The sequence below is a fragment of the Pipistrellus kuhlii genome, unplaced genomic scaffold, assembly GCF_014108245.1.
Source record: "Pipistrellus kuhlii isolate mPipKuh1 unplaced genomic scaffold, mPipKuh1.p scaffold_m20_p_6, whole genome shotgun sequence".
Classification (NCBI taxonomy): Eukaryota; Metazoa; Chordata; class Mammalia; order Chiroptera; family Vespertilionidae; genus Pipistrellus; species Pipistrellus kuhlii.
The window spans coordinates 255,186-274,583 of record NW_023425562.1 but is presented as its reverse complement, the minus strand read 5'-3'; the positions used below and the strand labels follow the sequence as shown (position 1 = coordinate 274,583).

General features: G+C 54.7%; 1 protein-coding gene across 2 annotated transcripts in view; it reads right to left on the bottom strand.

The window, feature by feature from the left end:
• Window positions 1–19,398, bottom strand: part of OSBPL1A (oxysterol binding protein like 1A) — a 79,089-nt gene that overhangs the window by 57,578 nt on the left and 2,113 nt on the right. Inside the window, exons 2-13 of one of the 2 annotated variants that reach the window (XM_036418647.2) lie at window positions 16,141–16,263; window positions 12,660–12,745; window positions 11,586–11,660; window positions 10,323–10,434; window positions 9,301–9,386; window positions 7,651–7,795; window positions 5,436–5,497; window positions 4,984–5,028; window positions 4,092–4,165; window positions 3,925–3,988; window positions 2,920–3,018; window positions 849–980 (exon numbers count right to left, since the gene is read on the bottom strand). In XM_036418647.2, coding sequence (XP_036274540.1) covers window positions 849–980; window positions 2,920–3,018; window positions 3,925–3,988; window positions 4,092–4,165; window positions 4,984–5,028; window positions 5,436–5,497; window positions 7,651–7,795; window positions 9,301–9,386; window positions 10,323–10,434; window positions 11,586–11,660; window positions 12,660–12,745; window positions 16,141–16,261 — 1,101 coding nt within the window. In that variant the 5' untranslated portion in view covers window positions 16,262–16,263. The remainder of the gene's footprint in view (window positions 1–848; window positions 981–2,919; window positions 3,019–3,924; window positions 3,989–4,091; window positions 4,166–4,983; window positions 5,029–5,435; window positions 5,498–7,650; window positions 7,796–9,300; window positions 9,387–10,322; window positions 10,435–11,585; window positions 11,661–12,659; window positions 12,746–16,140; window positions 16,264–19,398) is intronic. The other variant, XM_045574218.1, reaches the window with a different exon arrangement.

Below are 19,398 nucleotides of genomic sequence, written 5' to 3'. Positions count from 1 at the left end.
AGGTGGCGACTCCAGGACTGCTTTTAGGTTTTAATTCTTATGGGTTCCACAGCCAGGGATCCCAGAGAGCCAGGTCCCAATACCAGGCGTGGCGGACTTTAAAGCCACGTTCTCCGGGCAGCACCAGCACCGCACCCATAGCCCACGGAAACAGGCCCTCAGACATGGGCCCGTGGACACAGAACAAGGACATGGGCCCACAGACACAGGCCCACGGAGCCAGGGGAGCAGTGAGCCCCACCCACAGACTGGCCTCCTGCTCCACCCTCCACCCACCCAGGTGCCAGCTGTTGGCTTTGTTTAACTGAGCTAACGCTGATGCACTTTATGGTCCCTGCCCTGCAGACCAGCTCATCACCTGCCCCCAGGAGGGGCCTCCGGGAGCAGGACAGAGTGGGAGGAGTCCTTCCTTCCGGCTGGGCAAGGACCTCCACCTGTGGGTGAGCAGCCCGGAGCAGCCGCTGCCACTCCCATCCAGCCAGCAGACGATGGACGCAGGCGGCAAGTGAGAGGAGGCCGGCACCAAAGGGCGCAGTCAGAGACTCCACTGACTAACCCTCGAGAACAGGCAACATGGACGCTGCCTCTCGCCACAGGAAGCATCCGCGGGGCCCCGTTGGCAGGGGCAGCGTGGGGCAGGGGTACCGTGACGCAGTGTCACATGCTTAGGCACGGCGTCACAGGACAGTGTCGCCACAACGCACAGGGTTAGAGGCTGTTACCGGGCAAAGAGCAGCGCCATGTCTGTGGCCAGAACCCCTAATCTCAAAGTCTCACCTAAAAGCATTCTCAGTTCCTGGCGGCCCTGCCGGGGAGCCGGCTGTGAGGCCGTGAGGCTTCCTACTCACCTCCAGGGACACCTGCAGGTCCCGGGCCGAGCCCGCCGCCTCCTCCTCCTCCTCGTCATCGTCCGGCACCTGGTCCTGGGAGCAGTAGTGCGTGCTGTAGGCTGCGTGCTCCTCGATCGCCTCCAGCCAGTCCTGGAGAACCCCAACAGGTAACTTAGTGGGAAATGTGCCAGCGAGGGGCTCCGGGGCTGAGCATCGACCTATGAACCTGGGGGTCACGGTTCGGTTCCCAGTCTGGGCACAAGCCCGGGTTAAGGGTTCAATCCCCACTAGGGGTGTGTGCAAGAGGCAGCCAATCAATGATTCTCTCTTCATTGATGTTTCTATCCCTCCCTCCCTCTCTTTTTCTCTATGAAATCAATACAAATATTTTTAATTAAAAAATAAATTAAAGAGAAATGCATTTTTACTCAAAAGAGGTAATATGACAATGATCTGTAAAGTGTAATGTTTATATGGCCTAAAAAAAAACAATAATGAAATAATGATACACATCTCTTATCTGTAATACATCTAGGTGTGTGTGTTTTTTTAAGTTCCGAGAAAAAAAAAATAAAGGTAAAATAAAAAATTAATTTCTTGTAATATATATCAGTAATAACAATAAATAGAATATTGATTTTTTTTAAGACAGCAGAACAGACCAATTGCTGTGTATAACAGGAAAAAATTAGAAACAACTATTAAACGAGAAAATGGTTTTTTAAAATATTAATAAAAACTGCTTTTCACAATATTTCTGCAATTTTATTGAGGTATATTTCATATATTACATAACTTACTCATTTCAAGTATAAATTAATTTACATAAAATGTATCAACTTATAACTTGCACCCAAAAAAAGTCCCAGTATTTTTAAAAAATATCATCTATAAGTTTATATATTCATTGACATTGTCAAACACATTACAAAAAGTAACTAATGGGTAGAGTCTTGCATTTAAAATACTAGGTGCTCAAAACTGTTAAATCAAATTATTGTATAATAACGTATTCAATAACAATTTTACTTGCAATCAAATTATAAGCATAAGAAATTCAGTCATTTTCAGAGAACCAACAATTACCTTCATGCTTTAACTTTGACTATGTTTTTTAAAAAATCAGTGACTTTACAAAAAGACAGAATATTTGCCCTAAAACACCAGATTTATTCCTCATTGTAGTATTAATTGGGACCAAATCCCCTATTTTATGAAATGTTGGGACTGTCATAATTTGAATTATTCAGGATTCTTTCTGAGGTCACAGTTAGCCACGGTGGAAGACAGCTTCTCTCAACCCCTTACACAATTTACAAGAAACAAGGGAGGCCTGTGAATGCTGCTTTGACCTAAAAGAATAGGGCCTCTTGCCTGGCCAGCGTGGCTCAGTGGTTGAACTTTGACCTATGAACCAGGAGGTCATAGCTCTATTCCCAGGACACATGCCCGGTGTGTGGGCTCCATCCCCAGTGTGGGGTGTTCAGGAGGCAGCCGATCCGTGATTCTCTCTCATCACTGATGTTTCTCTCCCTCCCTCCCTCTCTGAAATCAATAAAAATATGCTTTTAAAAACAAAGAGCACGCCTCTCCATTTAAGGGACCGCACTGTGAATTCCTGACATCTGAACCCTCTCTTGCTGCTGCTATTGTTCAATTTACCAAAAGAAGACCCGAGTCCACAGGGGCATGAACCAGAGCAGCTGGGAGGTTGGCTCTGCCCTTGACCATGACCTTGGAGAGAGTGGGCGGAGGCACCATCTCATGGCCTTCCATTTTCTCATCCATAAAGCCGGGACATACACACACACACACACACACACACACACAAACTGCACACCCATTCAGGCTGTTTCCCAACCAGGGAGGCCCTTTACCTTCACAGAATCAGATGAGAAACATCATGAACAAAAGTACCTGCAGGTCCAGGTGGGCGGAGCACCAACACATCAGCCAAACCTCAGAAACGTCCACCCCTCCCCCCCCATCAGAGAGGCGGCCCCGCCAGGCGTCAGGTGTCACTATGGGCTTCTGCGCTTTGTCTCTAATTGCCCTTTGGGTTTAGGAGACTCAGGAACCCACAAATCACCTCTCTTGCCTGCGGAGGGCTGTTCTTAGGGACCTTGAAGCCGTGAATGGTGTCATCAAAGCATTTAATGGAGAAGAGGCAGCTGTCACTGGGCTTGACCTGGAGACAAGAAGGCAGTGAGACACCACCACTCATGCACATCACACAGACACTTCATGACAACCATCACCTGTGACCTAGGAGGTCAGGGTTCAACTCCCAGTCAGGGCACATGCCCACGTTTCAGGCTCCATCCCAGTGGGGGGTGGGGGGTAGGGGTGCAAGAGGCAGCCAACTGATGATTCTCTCTCATCATTGATACTTCACTCTCTCTCTCCCTCTCCCTCTCCCTTCCTCTCTGAAAGCAGTAGAAATATATTTTAAAATAAGAGAGAAAGAGGGAGAAAGAGAGGCGCCAACATTGAGTGGGCAGGCCCTGCAGAGTTGACACCTGAGGACACCTGGTGGCGACACCAGGGACTGCGTCCAGGCTCCTGCTCAGGCCACCTCCACAGAGAGGCTGGCTGTCTCCTAAGCTCAGAGCCCAAGCTTCCTGCTCTGACACGGGCTTACCAGCACCAGGAAACCTCCCACCCCACTGTCCTCCTTTACCCATGTATAAACACACATGTGCACATGCATACATGTGACCACACACACACACACACACACACACACAGCATGGGGCAGAAGTAGGTCTACAGTTGTGAGCACACCGAACAGCTCATTTTTAAATATCACTTATTCACTGGCATGTTTCCCACTGAACAACTGTAACCCCGCTCTGTCCCACCCACTCCGTGCACATGTATGCCTTACACATGTTCCTAGATCACTGCTCTTTCACACTGAAATACGTGAGGACCAACCAAAGCTAATGCGTTTAGAGCGAAGACCCCCGCCCCCATTCTGTGGCTGCCAGCACATCCCACCCGGGTCTGCTGAGACAGCTTATACACCCGGCTGGGCCATCGCTGGCTGGCTGGACCGACTCCCTGGTGTGAACCAAGATACGAGTCGTCCTACCTTGCACACGGCTTGCGTGAGGTGCTTGCACCCCTGGCGGTAAATCTTACGGGCGGCGTCGGGCCTTCAAAACAAACATTAAATGACACGGTGAAAGGAGAAGGTAAGTGGAAAGGTCCCGCCTTCCCACCTGGCTCACAACAACTAACAAGGTAATGGCCACTCACTGCTTCCGGTACCAGGACAGCACCCCATGCTCCAGCACCACCCAGAACAGCCTCCAGCCGAAGAACCGCGAGCTCTAGGGGACGCAGACACAGGCTGTGAGCGGCTGGGCCAGGGCAGACAGACACCCACCGACAGATCCACGCCCACAGCTCCGGCCCCCAGGACTGCTCTGGGCCGTTTACCAACACCAGCCGCGGGCTAACAAGGCATTTCCCCAGTGAACTTCTCAACATAGAATCATCCTGAATGCATGTCACACAATGTGCGCACACACACACGTAAACATGGAGGCATGCTTGTGGGCGAGGAAACCTCAGGCCCTCACACAGCTCCGCCCGAGACCACGGAGTCAGACTCGCAGAAACGTCGGGAACAGAAAGACCCGTAGGTGTGCTGACAACTCGGAGCCTAAATCCTCCCCTTCCTGGAGGTTCAGGGTTCGTGACAATCAGTAACTCTGTGATTCTCTGGTCCCGTTAGAAAACTGTCCCCCTTGCCGGGACCGGTTTGGCTCAATGGATAGAGCGTCGGCTTGGGGACTGAAGGGTCCCGGGTTCGATTCCGGTCAAGGGCATGTACCTTGGTTGCGGGCATATCCCCAGTAGGGGGTGTGCAAGAGGCAGCTGATCGATGACTCTCTCTCATCGATGTTTCTAACTCTCTATCTCTCTCCCTTCCTCTGTACAAAATCAATAAAATATATTAAAAAAAAAAAAAAAGAAAAAAGAAAACTGTCCCCCTTTCCCCCGTTCCCCCGCCCCGCAGACATGGCCACTGGACAGGGCGAGACCACGGACACAGGCTTCCTGAGAGGCAGAGCCACCTCAGAAACGACCGGAAACCGATTCACGACACCCCCGAGCCCTCCACCAGGTCCCAGTGCCGACCCACCTTCCAGAGGGGACCTTCAAACGGCCTCAGCGCTCGGTACAGGGCCTGCGGGGAACGAGGCCGTGAAACCCACTGCCAGCACTCAGCGGCACCGTGCCCCGAGACCCGTGCCCGCCTTGTTCCCCCCGCGACCCCGCGCCCACCTTGTTCCCCGCCCCCCGCGACCCCGTGCCCACCCTGTTCCCTCTGTGACCCCACACCCACCCTTTTCCCCATGACCCCGCGCCCACCTTGTTCCCCGCCCCCCGCCGCGGCCCGCGCCCACCTTGTTCCCCTCCCCCTGTGACCCCGCGCCCACCTTGTTCCCCGCCCCCGTGACCTCGTGCCCACTTGTTCCCCCCCCCGTGACCCCGCGCCCTTGTTCCCCTGCCCCCGTGACCCCGCGCCCACCCTGTTCCCCCCCCCCTCGTTACCCCGCGCCCACCCTGTTCCCCCCGCGGCCCGGCGCCCACCTTGTTCCCCGCGAGGAGCTGCTTCACCTCGGCGCCCTGCGCCAGCTGCAGCGGCTTCTGGTCTGCGGAGAGCACGAAGGGCGGGGTCAGGCTCACCGCCCGGCCGCCCAGGGCAGCACTGGCCCCGCGCCCCCCTCCTCCCCGAGCCCCCCTTCTCCCCCAGCGGCGCCCCGCCCTCAGGGCCTCCCGTCCGCCCTCAGGGCCTCTGGTCCTCAGGGCCTCCTGTCCGCCCTCAGGGCCTCCCGCCCGCCCTCAGGGCCTCCCGCCCGCCCTTAGAGCCTCCGGTCCGCCCTCAGGGCCTCCTGTCCATGCTGGGTCTGCAGACGGAGCGGCCTCTCCGGTCCAGGAGGTCCCTCGGCCGCTGACGTCGCCAGGCGCGGGGCTTCAACCGCACCGGCATCTCTCCCGGCTCAGGCCAGGCCGCTCCCTCCTCCAGCTTCCACAGGCCGCGGACAGGCACCGTGACGTAACGTGACGTGACGTGACGTAGCTGACGTGACTGACCTGACGTGACGCGACGCAAGGCCCTCCCTCCTGCGGCACCGCCCGGCCTCTGCCCATCGGGACGTTCTCTCCTGACGCGGCCTCCGGCCGCCCCTTGGAACAAGTGAGCCGCCGGCACCAGCGTCCCCCCTCCAGGCGCCTGCCCTCCCTCCGGCCGCTCTCCACCGCCCGGCCCCCGGCCGCCCGCCGCCCCGTCAGCGGAGGCAGCTCCCCGGCCGCCCCGTCAGCGGAGGCAGCTCCCGGCGGCCCCGTCAGCGGAGGCAGCTCCCGGCGGCCCCGTCAGCGGAGGCAGCTCCCCGGCGGCCCCGTCAGCGGAGGCAGCTCCCCGGCGGCCCCGTCAGCGGAGGCAGCTCCCCGGCCACCGGCGGCCCCGTCAGCGGAGGCAGCTCCCCAGCCGCCCCGTCAGCGGGAGGCAGCTCCCCGGCCGCCCCGTCAGCGAAGGCAGCTCCCCGGCCGCCCCGTCAGCGGAGGCAGCTCCCCAGCCGCCCCGTCAGCGGGAGGCAGCTCCCCGGCCGCCCCGTCAGCGGAGGCAGCTCCCCGGCCGCCCCGTCAGCGGAGGCAGCTCCCCGGCCGCCCCGTCAGCGGAGGCAGCTCCCCGGCGGCCCCGTCAGCGGAGGCAGCTCCCCGGCCGCCCGCCACCCCGTCAGCGGAGGCAGCTCCCCGGCCGCCCCGTCAGCGGAGGCAGCTCCCCGGCGGCCCCGTCAGCGGAGGCAGCTCCCGGGCCACCGGCGGCCCCGTCAGCGGAGGCAGCTCCCGGGCCACCGGCGGCCCCGTCAGCGGAGGCAGCTCCCAGGCCACCGGCGGCCCCGTCAGCGGAGGCAGCTCCCGGCCGCCCCGTCAGCGGAGGCAGCTCCCCGGCCGCCAGCCGCCCCATCAGGGAGGCAGCTCCGAGCGAGGGCGCCGGGGGCACGGGCGCCGCAGTGCCGCGGCGGGAACGGCGCCCTCCGCGGCGGCGCGGCCCTGCAGAGCACAGGCATCCGCGCGCCGCCGTGACCAGAGGCCGGTCTGGGGTGCCGCTCGGAGGTGCCGCCGGCCCATGGCCGTGGCTCTAAGCTCCGTGTTCAGTGCCGTCCTGGACGTAAACGTGTCCACAGAAGTCAGCCGTCCGCGAGGGTGACTAATGGCGATTCCCGAGAGGACGCCGCGTGTGCCAGTGAGTGACACCCGTCTGTCTTTGACCCGCGATACTGTCCATGATAAACTTTTTGAACCACGGGGCTGCCGTGTGGGCCGTGGCTGGTCAATGTGGGGAGAGAAAACGGAGTAAGACACGCCGCCAGGACAGCCAGGCGGACGCCCGGGGTCGGCTCTGGGGAAGCGAACGCGGGGCCGGCGGAGAGCAGCCCGGGCTCAGGGTGAGCTTCGGAGGCCGAGCCGCGGGGCAGCTCCCCGGGCGCAGCGGGCTGGCCATGCTCCTGAGGGAGAAGCCCGCACACTGCTAACCGGGGTCAGCAATCCGCTGGGTTCCCGGTCGCTGGGCGGAGCCGCCCCAGGCGGAGGCCCGCGCTCCGGGCTGCGTTCACCCGCAGGCGCCGGGACTGGTCCCACGGGCAGAGGGCAGTGGGTTCGTGCACAGACTCTCGCCCGCACGCAGGAGGAATGCCGGCTCCGGCCAGGGGGCCGCATGCCCAGCGCAGGGCCCGATGCCCCAGGGCCAGGCACAGGCAGGCTCACACGGACCCTCCGTGGCCAGGCCCGCCCAGCCGCTCACCGTTGTGGTTCCGCAGGCTGGGGTCCGCCCCGCCCTTGAGCAGCGCCAGCACGCAGTGCCGCTGGGCCCGGTACGCCGCGCAGTGCAGGGGCGTGTTCCCCAGCTGGTCCGCGCAGTTGATGTCTGGAGGGTTGGGGCCGTTGAGCTGCCGGGAGAGACACGCAGAACCCGGGGTCAGAGCCGACCTCCCCCGGCAACACCCGCAGCCGCAGACCACACGCCTGGCTCCCCGCGGCTGCTGCTCCCCCAACCAGCCAGGCTGACCCGTGTCACCCCAGGCTGTCCTCCAGGGGCCATGAAGGCCCAGGCCCCCACCCCTCAATGGGAAAGCTGTTGGTCTGTCCCAACACGGTACAAATATCCCAAAATACTGTCCCTCCTTCACATGTTCCCTTCTAGACATTGGGCAGACCCTTCAGAAACGGCCACCATGCCCTAGCCAGTGTGGCTCAGTGGATAGAGCTTCGGCTTGTGGACTAAAGGGTCCCAGGTTCGATTCCAGCCAAGGGCACATGCCCAGGTCTCAGACTCAATCTCCCCCAGTAGGGGGCGTGCAGGAGGCAGCCAATCAATGATTCTCTCTCATCATTTATGTTTCTATATCTCTCCTTTTTTCTCTGGTCAATAAAAATACATATATTTTTTTTAATGAAAAAAAGAAGCGGTCGTCAAAGTGAGAGAACCCCATGCCTGCATAGGGCCTGCACCAGGCTGCCATCCTCACGTTCAGTTCTTGCCTGGAAAACCCGGCTCCCAGCCGCCAGGTTTCAGTGGAGTAGGGACTCATGTCAGGAATTCAGAGGAAGCCTAGCATTCCACACGCAGCCCGAGTAAACCACAGACTTGTGTTCCGTTATGATGGACTTGAGTATTTTAGCCCCACGATGCTACCAAGTTATAAAGTTAACATTAAGGAAATGTGTCCTCTAGGGCAAAATGTATACTTATAAAAGGGTAATATGCTATTAGACCGGACATCTTCCGGAAGTCCTTCCTGACAAAGCCACGGTGACAGGGACCAAGGCAGAAGTGGTTAGGGGTGATCAGGCTGGCAGGGGGAAGTTAGGGGCGATCAGGCCCGAAGGGGGTAGCAGTTAGGGGGGATCAGGCCGGCAAGCAGAGGTGGTTAGGGGCTATCAGGAAGGCAGGCAGGAGATTGGTTAGGAGCCAGTGGTCCCGGACTGCAAGAGGGATGTCCCACAGGGATCGGGCCTAAACCAGCAATTAAACATCCACTGAGGGGTCCCAGATTGAAGAGGGCGCAGACTGGGCTGAGGGACCCCTTCCCGCCCTGTGCACAAATTTCATGCACCAGGCCTCTAGTCTATATATATAAAAGCCATAATAGCCAATCCCTAACATACACTGACCACCAGGGGGCAGACACTCAGCACAGGAGCTGCCCCCTGGTGGTCAGTGTGCTCCCACAGCCAACCTCCTGCAGTTGGCCAACCTTCCAGGTCCCTCCCCTTGGCCAGCCCCCAGTGATCTCAATCAGGACTGGGTGAGATGGCCCCCATCAGCCCGATCACTGGGCAGGCCAAGGGACCCCACCTGTGCATGAATTCATGCACCGGGCCTCCAGTAAAGAAATAATGCCCCCCCCATTTTTTTTTTTTTTTTTTTTTTTTTTTTTTTTTTTTTTTTTACCAGAGCTGTGAGTTCTGCTGTTTTTCCTTCTCTTGCTGCTTCTAAAAGTAACTCTTCAAGCTTTCTTTGCTGAGTCCTTTCTACGGCTGCAAAGGGAAATATAGTTTGTCTCAGTTGGGACACCACAGCACGTCCATCACAAGCCGATGAAGAACACGGCGGTGGGTGGAGGACAGCCACAAGGGGCTCGGTGTGACCCCGCTGCTGGCAGGCAGCACGGCTCTGCTCACTGCCCTCACGTCAGACCCAGAGTCACCTCCTTTCAGGTCACAGGAACTGGTTTCGCCCATTCCTCACCACGGCCCCCTCACAGAGTTAGGAAGTACTTTCTTAGCTGAAATACTGTGATGTGTCTAACTCGGAAAGGGAGACACGTGGGGAGAGGGTTCACATCTCCAAACCCTTAGCTGTGGACAGCAACAAGAAACAGTACTGGTGGGAAATGTACCAACCATGAGTGTGTTTAGATTTATATATACTTCCACACTTCCACATAAGAATACAAATTCACTACTTTTAAAAACATATATATATATATATATATATATCTATATATATATTTTTTTTTTTTTTTTTTTGATTTTGAGAGGAAGAGAGAGGGAGAGAAACATTAACGATGAGAAAGAATCATTGATCGGCTGCCTCTTGCACGCCTCCTACTGGGGATAGAGCCACAATCTGGGCATGTGCTCTGACCAGGAATTGAACTCTGACCTCTTGATTCCTAGGCTGATGCTTCACCACTGAGCTAGGCCAGCTGGTCTGGTTAAGCAGATTTTCAAAACTTGCCACCATGTGGTATCAAGTTCACAGCTGAAAGCTCTAAGGATACTCTGGTCGAGATAACTGTGTCTAATCAGTGACTCCTTAATCACTCCCCTCAGAGCACAGGCTCGGGTCCGAGTTTGTCAGGTTAGAAGCAACGGTGGCGCCTGTTCGGAATCCTGACCACGGTGAGAGGAAAGCTACTCTCGTGGGGTTACCGTCTGACAGAAGTGCTGGGGTGAGGTCGTGACCTTTACCTTCGAGCATGTTTCTGATTTCTTTGTCGTGAGTGACTTCCTTGGCTCTCTGTCCACTCCCATTGACAATGGTGGGATCGGCGTTATATTCTAAAAGAAGCATCACCAACTCCTGAAAAAGGTAAAATGCTTTCAGCTGTTGTTAAACCCAGACTTGGTTGTGTAATAGCCTTTTACAAAGTACTAACTACTACCGAGTTTCTACAGTAGAGAAAAGCACTGTGTATGAATTTTATAGATTTATCTCAGCAGTGTTTCCCAAACTTTTGACATGTGTACCCCTTCTATAATTTTCGTAACACTGAGTACCCCTCATACTCATGAGAACGTAGAATTAGGTGCAGCTAAGCACGGTGCAGTGCATATCCCCACCAAACTCTTCCCATACCCCTGGGGGTACGCGTACCACACTTTGGGAAACAATGGTCTACAGTAAGTGAATACTGAGAACTATTAATACTATACATTGAATACTAGAATTCAACTAATTTAATTATAATTAATGACTGCCTGAACAACTGTCAATCCACAATGAACAAAGACAACTTCTAACATCTGTAATTAATTTTTAAGTTATCTTTTTTTTAACCAAGTTGATTTCATGTGATCAAACTATGTTAACAAGATATTATTTAAGTTATAGCAGACAGATTACTTCACATTGCTCTTCCAAAGCCTGTTGACAAAAGTAATTTCCCCATCAGACCTAGATGGGGATGGGGAGGCGGAGGCCGGGTGAATTCCAACAATTTAGGCAAAAAAGGAGGCAAATATAAATGGAATCATGAAAATTTAGAGGCAGAAAGCAAATCAGTGGAAGCCTGACCGTGGACCAGAAGCAGCAAATGAATGCCAACAGCCTGAGGGAACTTGGTGTGGGGGAACGGAATGTTCCAGAGCCGGATGGCGGGGGAGGATCGTCACATAGACCTGTAAATGCACCGACAATCCCCACAGCAGGCGTGTCATGCAGTGCACACTTTCCTCTGAGGCTGTGTGAAGGATCAGACGGGCCCCCATCCCTGCAGCACACGGGAGGCTGGGCTCCCCCAGGGGAGCTGGAGTGGAGGCTCCTGACCTCACACCCGACCTCACTGTCTGACACCGACTAACAACGTGGGACCTTCGACCCACAGTGCTGGTGACACACGTGTGCACCTCGTCCCGGCAGCAATGCCTCCGGGTGTGAAGAGCAAACACCTGTGACCGCTCTCCCAGAGGCTCCACTTGCGAGCACGGAACACGGAACACGGAGGCCCTCACCTTCCTCCCCGTGAAGGCCGCTCGGTGCAGGGGCGTGTCGCCCATGTCGTTCAGGACGTTCACCTCCGCTCCCGCCTGGGGAACACGAAGCGTTAGAAGCGTTACCGGTGAAGCACACGACGTGGAAGTAGTTTCCTAAAAATGCCTTAAATATTTTGGAACTTAAAGTCTTTGAAATGTGAAAACAAGTTCATTTCATACAAAAGTAAACAGTAAACTTCCTGCAAGGTCAACCTCGCTGGTAGGGAGAAAAATAAAAAGCTACTTTTCTGTAAAAATCTAGGCCCTCCGCTGAACTTCAGGAACAGCCATATTTTAAAAACGCAAACCATCTCTGAATGAAATACCGTATTTTTGCCACCAATTTAGTAAGTTTTTGGGGGAAAGATGCCACCATTTAAATGTGCACAGCTATTTTAAGATGCAATCCAACTTCAGAAATGTTAATATGGGAAAAGTTGTTAATCACAGAATTGAGAAATTTGAAGTCTTACATTATATGATGCTCATTAATAAATTATGTAATTACTTTTTAATTAGAGGCCTGGTGCATGAATTCGTGCCCGGGTGGCGTCCAGCCTGCCCCCCAATAGGGCCGGGGGAAGGGGATGAAGGAGGTTGGCCGGGCAGCCCCACCCCCAATCGAGGTGAGGCTGGCCAGGGGGAGGGGCCGCAGGCAGTTGGTGAGCCGCCACACACACACCCCCACCCCCCCCCCCCGTCAAAATCCTGGTAGAGGGGACAATTTGCATATTAGCCTTTTATTATATAGGATTGTATAGAATTTTCCTTAACTATTATGCTAAAAAAAAACTGAAAACATACAACATCTTCATTCATACATCCACTTTCAGATTTTCAAAAAGCCAGCACTATAGAAATCGAATGACTGAAAAAAACAGGATGTTAATGACTCAGGGTAACCACTTCCTGCATTTAGGAAAGAACAATTGGTGGCCTGAGTGAAGAGCTACCGCTCGGCATTCACCTTTTGGCTCAGGCGGCTTCCCTACAACGTTCCTGACTCCCACGCCACTTCCCATTGTGTTCACGTGAGAATCAGCATCCGCGTACCTGCAGCAGGTCCTGGACCACCTGTCTGTGTCCGAAGTAGCAGGCCAGGTGGAGCGGGGCCCAGCCCAGATTAGACTTGCTTCTTCCTAAAAACGGGCCAGGAAGGCATGTTAGGTGTAACGTCAGTCACTCCGCAGGAACTGCACTCCGAGGCCCGGCCTGGCCCTTCCAGCCGCACTGGGGACGGGAGGCAGAGGCCAGGAGAGAAAGGGGAGGGCGCGGAACGGCAGATCCCAGTCCTCAGTCAGCGCCTCCTTCCGGAAGGCGGAGGGGACGGAGGGGCTCAGCAGCTGTGGCTCCACGGCCCGGTCCCCCCGCCTTGTCCCCTGGCCCAGGCGTGTGCTCTGACACGTGTGTCATGAGAAGAGCCTGACTGGAGGCTGTAAGGGGAGCGTGGGCTGGACGGGGAGCTGTGAGCTGCAGGCAGCTGAGGCGTCCTGACCCAACACAATCTCAGAGAGAGGCGGCTGGGAGCCAGGCCCAGCCCGGGGACAGCCACAGGAGAGGCAGTGACAGCCCTCTGTGTGCACTGAGCAGAGGGACAGCCAAGGGGGGTTGTGAGAACAGAACTAAGTCCATTAGCAAAGACGGGGGCACGAAGCCGAGAGCTCAGATAGCCCAGAACCCAGCAGCCCCCTCCCCCGGTCCACCGGGTCCCTCAAAGGGTCCCTTCAGTGCCCACCTGGCCTCCTGGGTCTAGGATTTGAGCCAACCTCACCCTCAGCGCTCCCAGCACGGCCCCAAACACCCAGAGGGACTGTCTGCCCTTCACCCCCGGCCCAGACCACGCGCGGCTGTGCCTGGAGCACGGCTCCCTCTCTCACCTCGCGCCCAGCGGCACCACCAAGATGCTCCTACCGCAGGCCCAGCCCTGTCCGAGCTCACCGCCCGCCACAGCATCCACGCTGTCCCCACGCCCAGGGCCACACTCCCACAGTCCGCTGCCGGGGGCTCCCTCAGTGCCCACGCCCCCAAGGGTGCTCTGGGGGCGCCGCCTCCGCCAGTGAGTCCCTCACGATCAGCCTCTCCAACAACCACACCTCCCCACCGGCCCTCCACCGCTCACACACTGACGACCCTAAAACTCCTATTTGCATTTCCGACACTGCTGAACACTCCACTCTATGGCATAGACACCCACGCTCAGCAGGTGCACACACGCACACATACAAGCACACATGCACTCACACACTCGCACACGCAAAACACACACACACACTACCTCGTCCCCTCCACACTGCTTCTACGCAAACTGACCATTGTGACCTCACTTCTCAGTCAGAAATGAGCCTCACTCGCTGCTTCCCGCCTTCCCCATTCCCTCTGCCCTCCTGCCGCCTCTGGGACAGGTCTCCTCACACCCACCCCCATCAAACGTCCCAGGACCCTGAATTATTTAAACACACTCACACATTCTCTATTCTTTTTACCACTTATCATGGATATCCAGAGTTTTGTTCAAGAATAAGAAATACCCAATTTAGTAATGTTTACAAAGAACAACACCCCATACAGAAAATATGGAAACACGGATAATGGTGCCATGGGCAATAGCCACAGGGACAGGGTGATGGGGGACAGGAAGGAGACAGGGTCAAACAGGTTCCGTCAGGGCTGAGCCGGTCCGTGGACACCATTCTGGTCCCCTCGCCTTTGTGAGGAAACGTGGTGCCAGGCTCAGCCAGGAGGTCAGTAATCAGCCCTCGGGCCTGCCTTTAACCCCCATCTGCCTTCGGAGCAGAGAATCCCGGGCCCTCAGGGCAACGGGACGCACCACCCGACGGAGGTGCAGGCCCTTCTAAGACCATGCTACCGGCCCTGACGGCCATGCCTGGGCAGGTGCTGCCCGTGGCCACTCTGCGCTCGGCGGGGGCTCGGCGGCTGGCGTCCTCCAGCACCAAGAGGCTGGTGGTTCCCACTCAGGGCGCCGCCCAGGCTGTGCGGCTCCAGCCCCAGCCCCAGCCCCAGCGGGGGGCGTGCCTAAGGCAGCGGATCGCTTTTCTCTCTCTCTCTCTCTCTCTCTCTCTCTCTCTCTCTCTCTCTCCCCCTCCCCCCCCCCTTTACTTTCTCTCTAAAAATCAATTTAAAATTCTTAAAAAAAAAAAAAAAGGAATTACAATACATTTTACCATTTTCTCCATTTCTCCAGGTTTGGAAAAATAAGACAGAAATAAAAATGAGAAATGCCAGGAAAAGGCGATTCGCACTCAGAAATGCAATCACATCCCCCCAACCCCTTCCCTCTGCGGTGACTGTCCGGGAACCCACGCCAGCTGCCCCGGGCCCAGGGACTGACAGACAGAGGGGGGTGAAGTGGGGACAGTGTTAACATTTCCTCTCAGACTTCGGTCGCTCACTGGCCGGCGGCACAGCCGGGTCACAGAGCCTCTGGCCTTCCGAACGGAACCACTCAGACCCGTCTTTCCGGAAGGACCGGGCGTTTGGGATTCTTTGAGCTGCGTCTCCTCTGGGCCACACTCACTCAGTGGACCCTGGACAGGACATCAACCATCACCATGGTTTCTTCCTGCCCCTGAGGGGAGGCCGAGGGCTGGAGGCCGGGCTGGGACAGGCTCAGGAGCCGCCCCCAGGACCGAGGACTGCGGGACGAAGGAGTCCTGGCTCCCGTGAGCCCAAAGGCACAGAAATGGGGGCCTGAGAGCAGGCACGAGGCGCCTGAGGTGCTAGGAAAAGACCCCCGGATACCTCCCTCACCCGACCCACCGCAGGCGGCAGTCACCCTGAGGGAGCGCAGAGGGCAGGCCCGCGTGGCTGCAGGCGGCTCTGAGCTCCGGGTCACGCCTCAGCAGGTGCAGCCAGACACGGAGGCGGGTGGCTCTCGGCCAACGAGGGCCACGGTGAGTCTCCTGGGCCGGCCGAGGAGCCGCCGCCCCCGCGATGGACACTCCCCCAGCTCTGCCTTAGGGACAGGGGTCACCTGCCCAGCTCTGCCTTCCACCCCTCCCCTCACCTCCTCCGCCCTCGGGCGGCCCTGTGCCCACTGCCCTCACCCCTCCCACCTCCTCCGCCCTCGGGCAGCCTCTGGGCGGCCTCTCCCCTCGGGCCAACACCTGCTGTTTCCTCCACAGGGACTTCACCTGGTGAAGCCCACACACTCTTTTCTTATTAAATATATTTTATTGGTTTCAGAGAGGCAGGTGGGGGGGAGACAGAAACATCAGTGACGAGAGGGAATCACTGGTCGGCCGCCTCCTGCACGCCTGACACTGTGGATAGAGCCCACAGCCCGGACACGAGCCCCGATCGGGAATCGAACCGTGATTTCCTGAGTCACGATGCTTACCACTGAGCCACAGTGGCCAGCCTACCCACTCTTACTGTACCATCTTAGAATCCCTTCCTCCGAGACACTGCCCCTCTCGGGGCGTCCTTCTCGGGCACCAGAGGAAGTCCATGGCCAGCAAGAGCAGGAAGCAAAGCCGTCGGGGGCACAGAGGGGGAGGAGCCGCCCGGCGCCCACCTTTGCAGTTGATGTCGGCCACGGCTTCCTTCTTGCCCACGGTCTCCAGCAGCCGCCTCACCTCGGCGGCGTGGCCGTTCCGGGCGTGGTGCAGGAGCTGCTGCTCGGCCTCCGTGTTCATCGCTGCGTGGAAACAGCACCGCGGGGGTCAATGGGGAAGCAGACGTGCTCTGCGGTTTGTAAAACTTTAATATATTTTATTGATTTTTTACAGAGAGGAAGGGAGAGGGACAGAGAGCTAGAAACATCTATCAGCTGCCTCATGTGCCCACAACCAAGGTACATGCCCTTGACCGGAATCAAACCTGGGACCTTTCAGTCCGCAGACTGACGCTCTATCCACTGAGTCAAACCAGTTTCGGCGGTTTTTAAAACTTTAAACAACAAAATTAAATTAAAAAAGCACCCTAACTTAGGGGAACGCTCTCCCCTAAGAACCTGAGGGGCTCAAGCCAGCACCTGCCCCAGGTCAGCATCGCCCCAGGTCCCTGCTCATGGGGCTCAGGAACCGAGGATAAGTATTCTTACAATTTTGGTCAAAATGTTGCTGATTTTTAGAAATCATTTTGATTTCCAAATACAAGGAGACACCGGATTGTTACCCAGGCTCCTCACCAGCTCACAGACGATGAAGTCACAGCGTGCTCCGACCTCACAGACCACAGTCACACCAGGAGGTGTCTGTCCACGGGGAAAGAAGGCATCAAAGGGCCCGCACCGCGGCTGCGGCCGGAGGGACCTTCCTCGGAGCCTGCCCTCGGGCGGACACCGGCCCCGCCCCCACCCCACCTCTCCAGGACAAGAGGCACCACATCAAAGACAGGCAGCACCCTTGGTGCCCACACATAACGCTGGGCTCCGTCTGTCCGTCTTTCCTGTTGGCTAATGAGTATGATGAGTGATGAGTATTATGCTTGCTCTGTAGGCTTCTCTCAAAGCTATGGGCACAGCCCACCTGCTAAAAACTGCTGAAGGTGCATAAGGTAACTTTTGTATCATCGATAATACGCTTCGTACGGGTCCTCTTTTGAAATTCAGGAGAAATACTATTGCCAAAATGAAAGCTGTGTACACAAACATATAGACAGGTACGTGTATTTTAAAGAAGTTAAAAAGAAATAGTTTACCCTAATAAGTTGGTTATTTCTGAATAAATAAAAAGAGACAAACTAAGAAGAACATTGTATACTTGGAATTCGAATAGAGAAACAAATGCACTTATAAACAAACACATATATTGTACAAATTAAATCTTAAAAACATTTTTAAAAAGCTATAATGTGCTTCCTTAGCACGACATTCCAAAGCAGCGAGCTGCTCCAAGGTGTGGGGATTTTCCAATATTATATTCTGTTAATGTGAGGAAAATATTAAAAATTAAAGTACTTACATAAAAACAGCAACAAAATAAATTTTTCTCTCAATCATATTAGCTCCTAGCAAACAACCAGTAAGTTCTCTAAAACAGGTATATATGTATATATGTATACACACACGTATACACAAGTGTATATATAAAATCATGACATTTGTGTTAACAAAAAAATAATGCATTTTTTTTGCCGAAACCGGTTTGGCTCAGTGGATAGAGCGTCGGCTTGGGGACTGAAGGGTCCCGGGTTCGATTCCGGTCAAAGGCATGTACTTTGGTTGCAGGCATATCCCCAGTAGGGGGTGTGCAAGAGGCAGCTGATCGATGACTCACTCTCTCTCTCTCTGTCTCTCTCTCTCTTTCTCTCTCTCGATGTTTCTAACTCTCTATCTCTCTCCCTTCCACTCTGTAAAAAATCAATAAAATATATTTTTTTTAAAAAAATAATGCATTTTTGTTTTAGAAATTGCACACTAGTAAACAGATTCACATTTAACATGGATTTCAGAGATGAAGGAACTGAGAAGTACAAAGATAAAGTCACCTGATGAGTACTCTATGCCAGTAAAGCCACAACCAGAATCCACAACATCTAAGCAGGGGGTGAAATAATAGCAATGCTATTTATTTCATAGAACTCAGCTCAGCCTCTAAAATTAAATGCGGGGTGCGGGGTGGGCCAGAGAGGATCAATGCGGGTAACAGGGACATATGTAATATTTTCAACGATTAGGTGTTTTTTTTCAAAAAATAAAATTAAATGCCACTGATCCTAGTAAATGTTCATGTGTGAGTACTGAGGAAGTTGACTCTGAATTATAATCTCATTTTAAGAAGTTTTATTTACTAACTTAAATGAGATAGCCAAAACATAGCAATTTAAGGACAACCACGGCAAATTGTAAAGTTTGTTTTAGGAAACACTCATTTCTTCTTTAAAAAATAAAAATATTGAACATCATTAAGTTTTGATTCAGTGAAGCTTTCATTCTCATCCTGGAGGCGCGGGGTCGGTGTCCACGGCTCCACTGGACGCTCCACGCACAGGGCGCCAGCCACCGCCGCCGCCGTGAAACGCTGACCGTCTCCTGTTCACACGCAGGCCCACCACACGGAGTGGACGCCACCCACACATAATGAATATTTATCTTACTCGGCTGGAAACGTCAAGGTTTATCACAATCGGTGAAATTAAGTAAGCGCCATGGCTTTGCTTTAACCTTACACTGCTATGCATTCCATCTGCTTCCACAGCCACGAGCAGTGAAACCCTCAGATGCACCCTGACTTGGATTTCAACCTGATTCTGAAAGCCGTCAACTACGGTTCCAAAACAGGCTGCAGCCATCAAGGCCGAGGGCAGGAGCTCACTGTTAGGTCTGTCCAGCTTTAGATACTAAAAACACCAACAAGAAAGGTGGAGGTCACCTTTCAATGACAAAGTCCCCTAAACTTCAGGCCAAATGTCTTCACATGTTTCCCATTCCGATTTCCCACTTAAAACTGTCCTCCATGCCGAAACCAGTTTGGCTCAATGGATAGAGCGTCGGCTTGGGGACTGAAAGGTCCCGGGTTCGATTCCGGTCAAGGGCATGTACCTTAGTTGCGGGCATATCCCCAGTGGGGGGTGTGCAAGAGGCAGCTGGTCGATGACTCTCTCTCATCGATGTTTCTAACTATCTCTCTCCCTTCCTCTCTGTACAAAATCAATAAAAAGATATATTAAAAAAAAAAACTGTCCTCCAAACTGATGTCGAATTCTGGCCAGTTGAGCACCATAAACCCAGAAGTTTCCCTTTAAAGGAAAACTGTAAAGTACAAACATGTGGTCGTCATGTGATGGGAAACGGCAGGGTGAAGGGGCCTTTCACTACACAGCCGTTTCC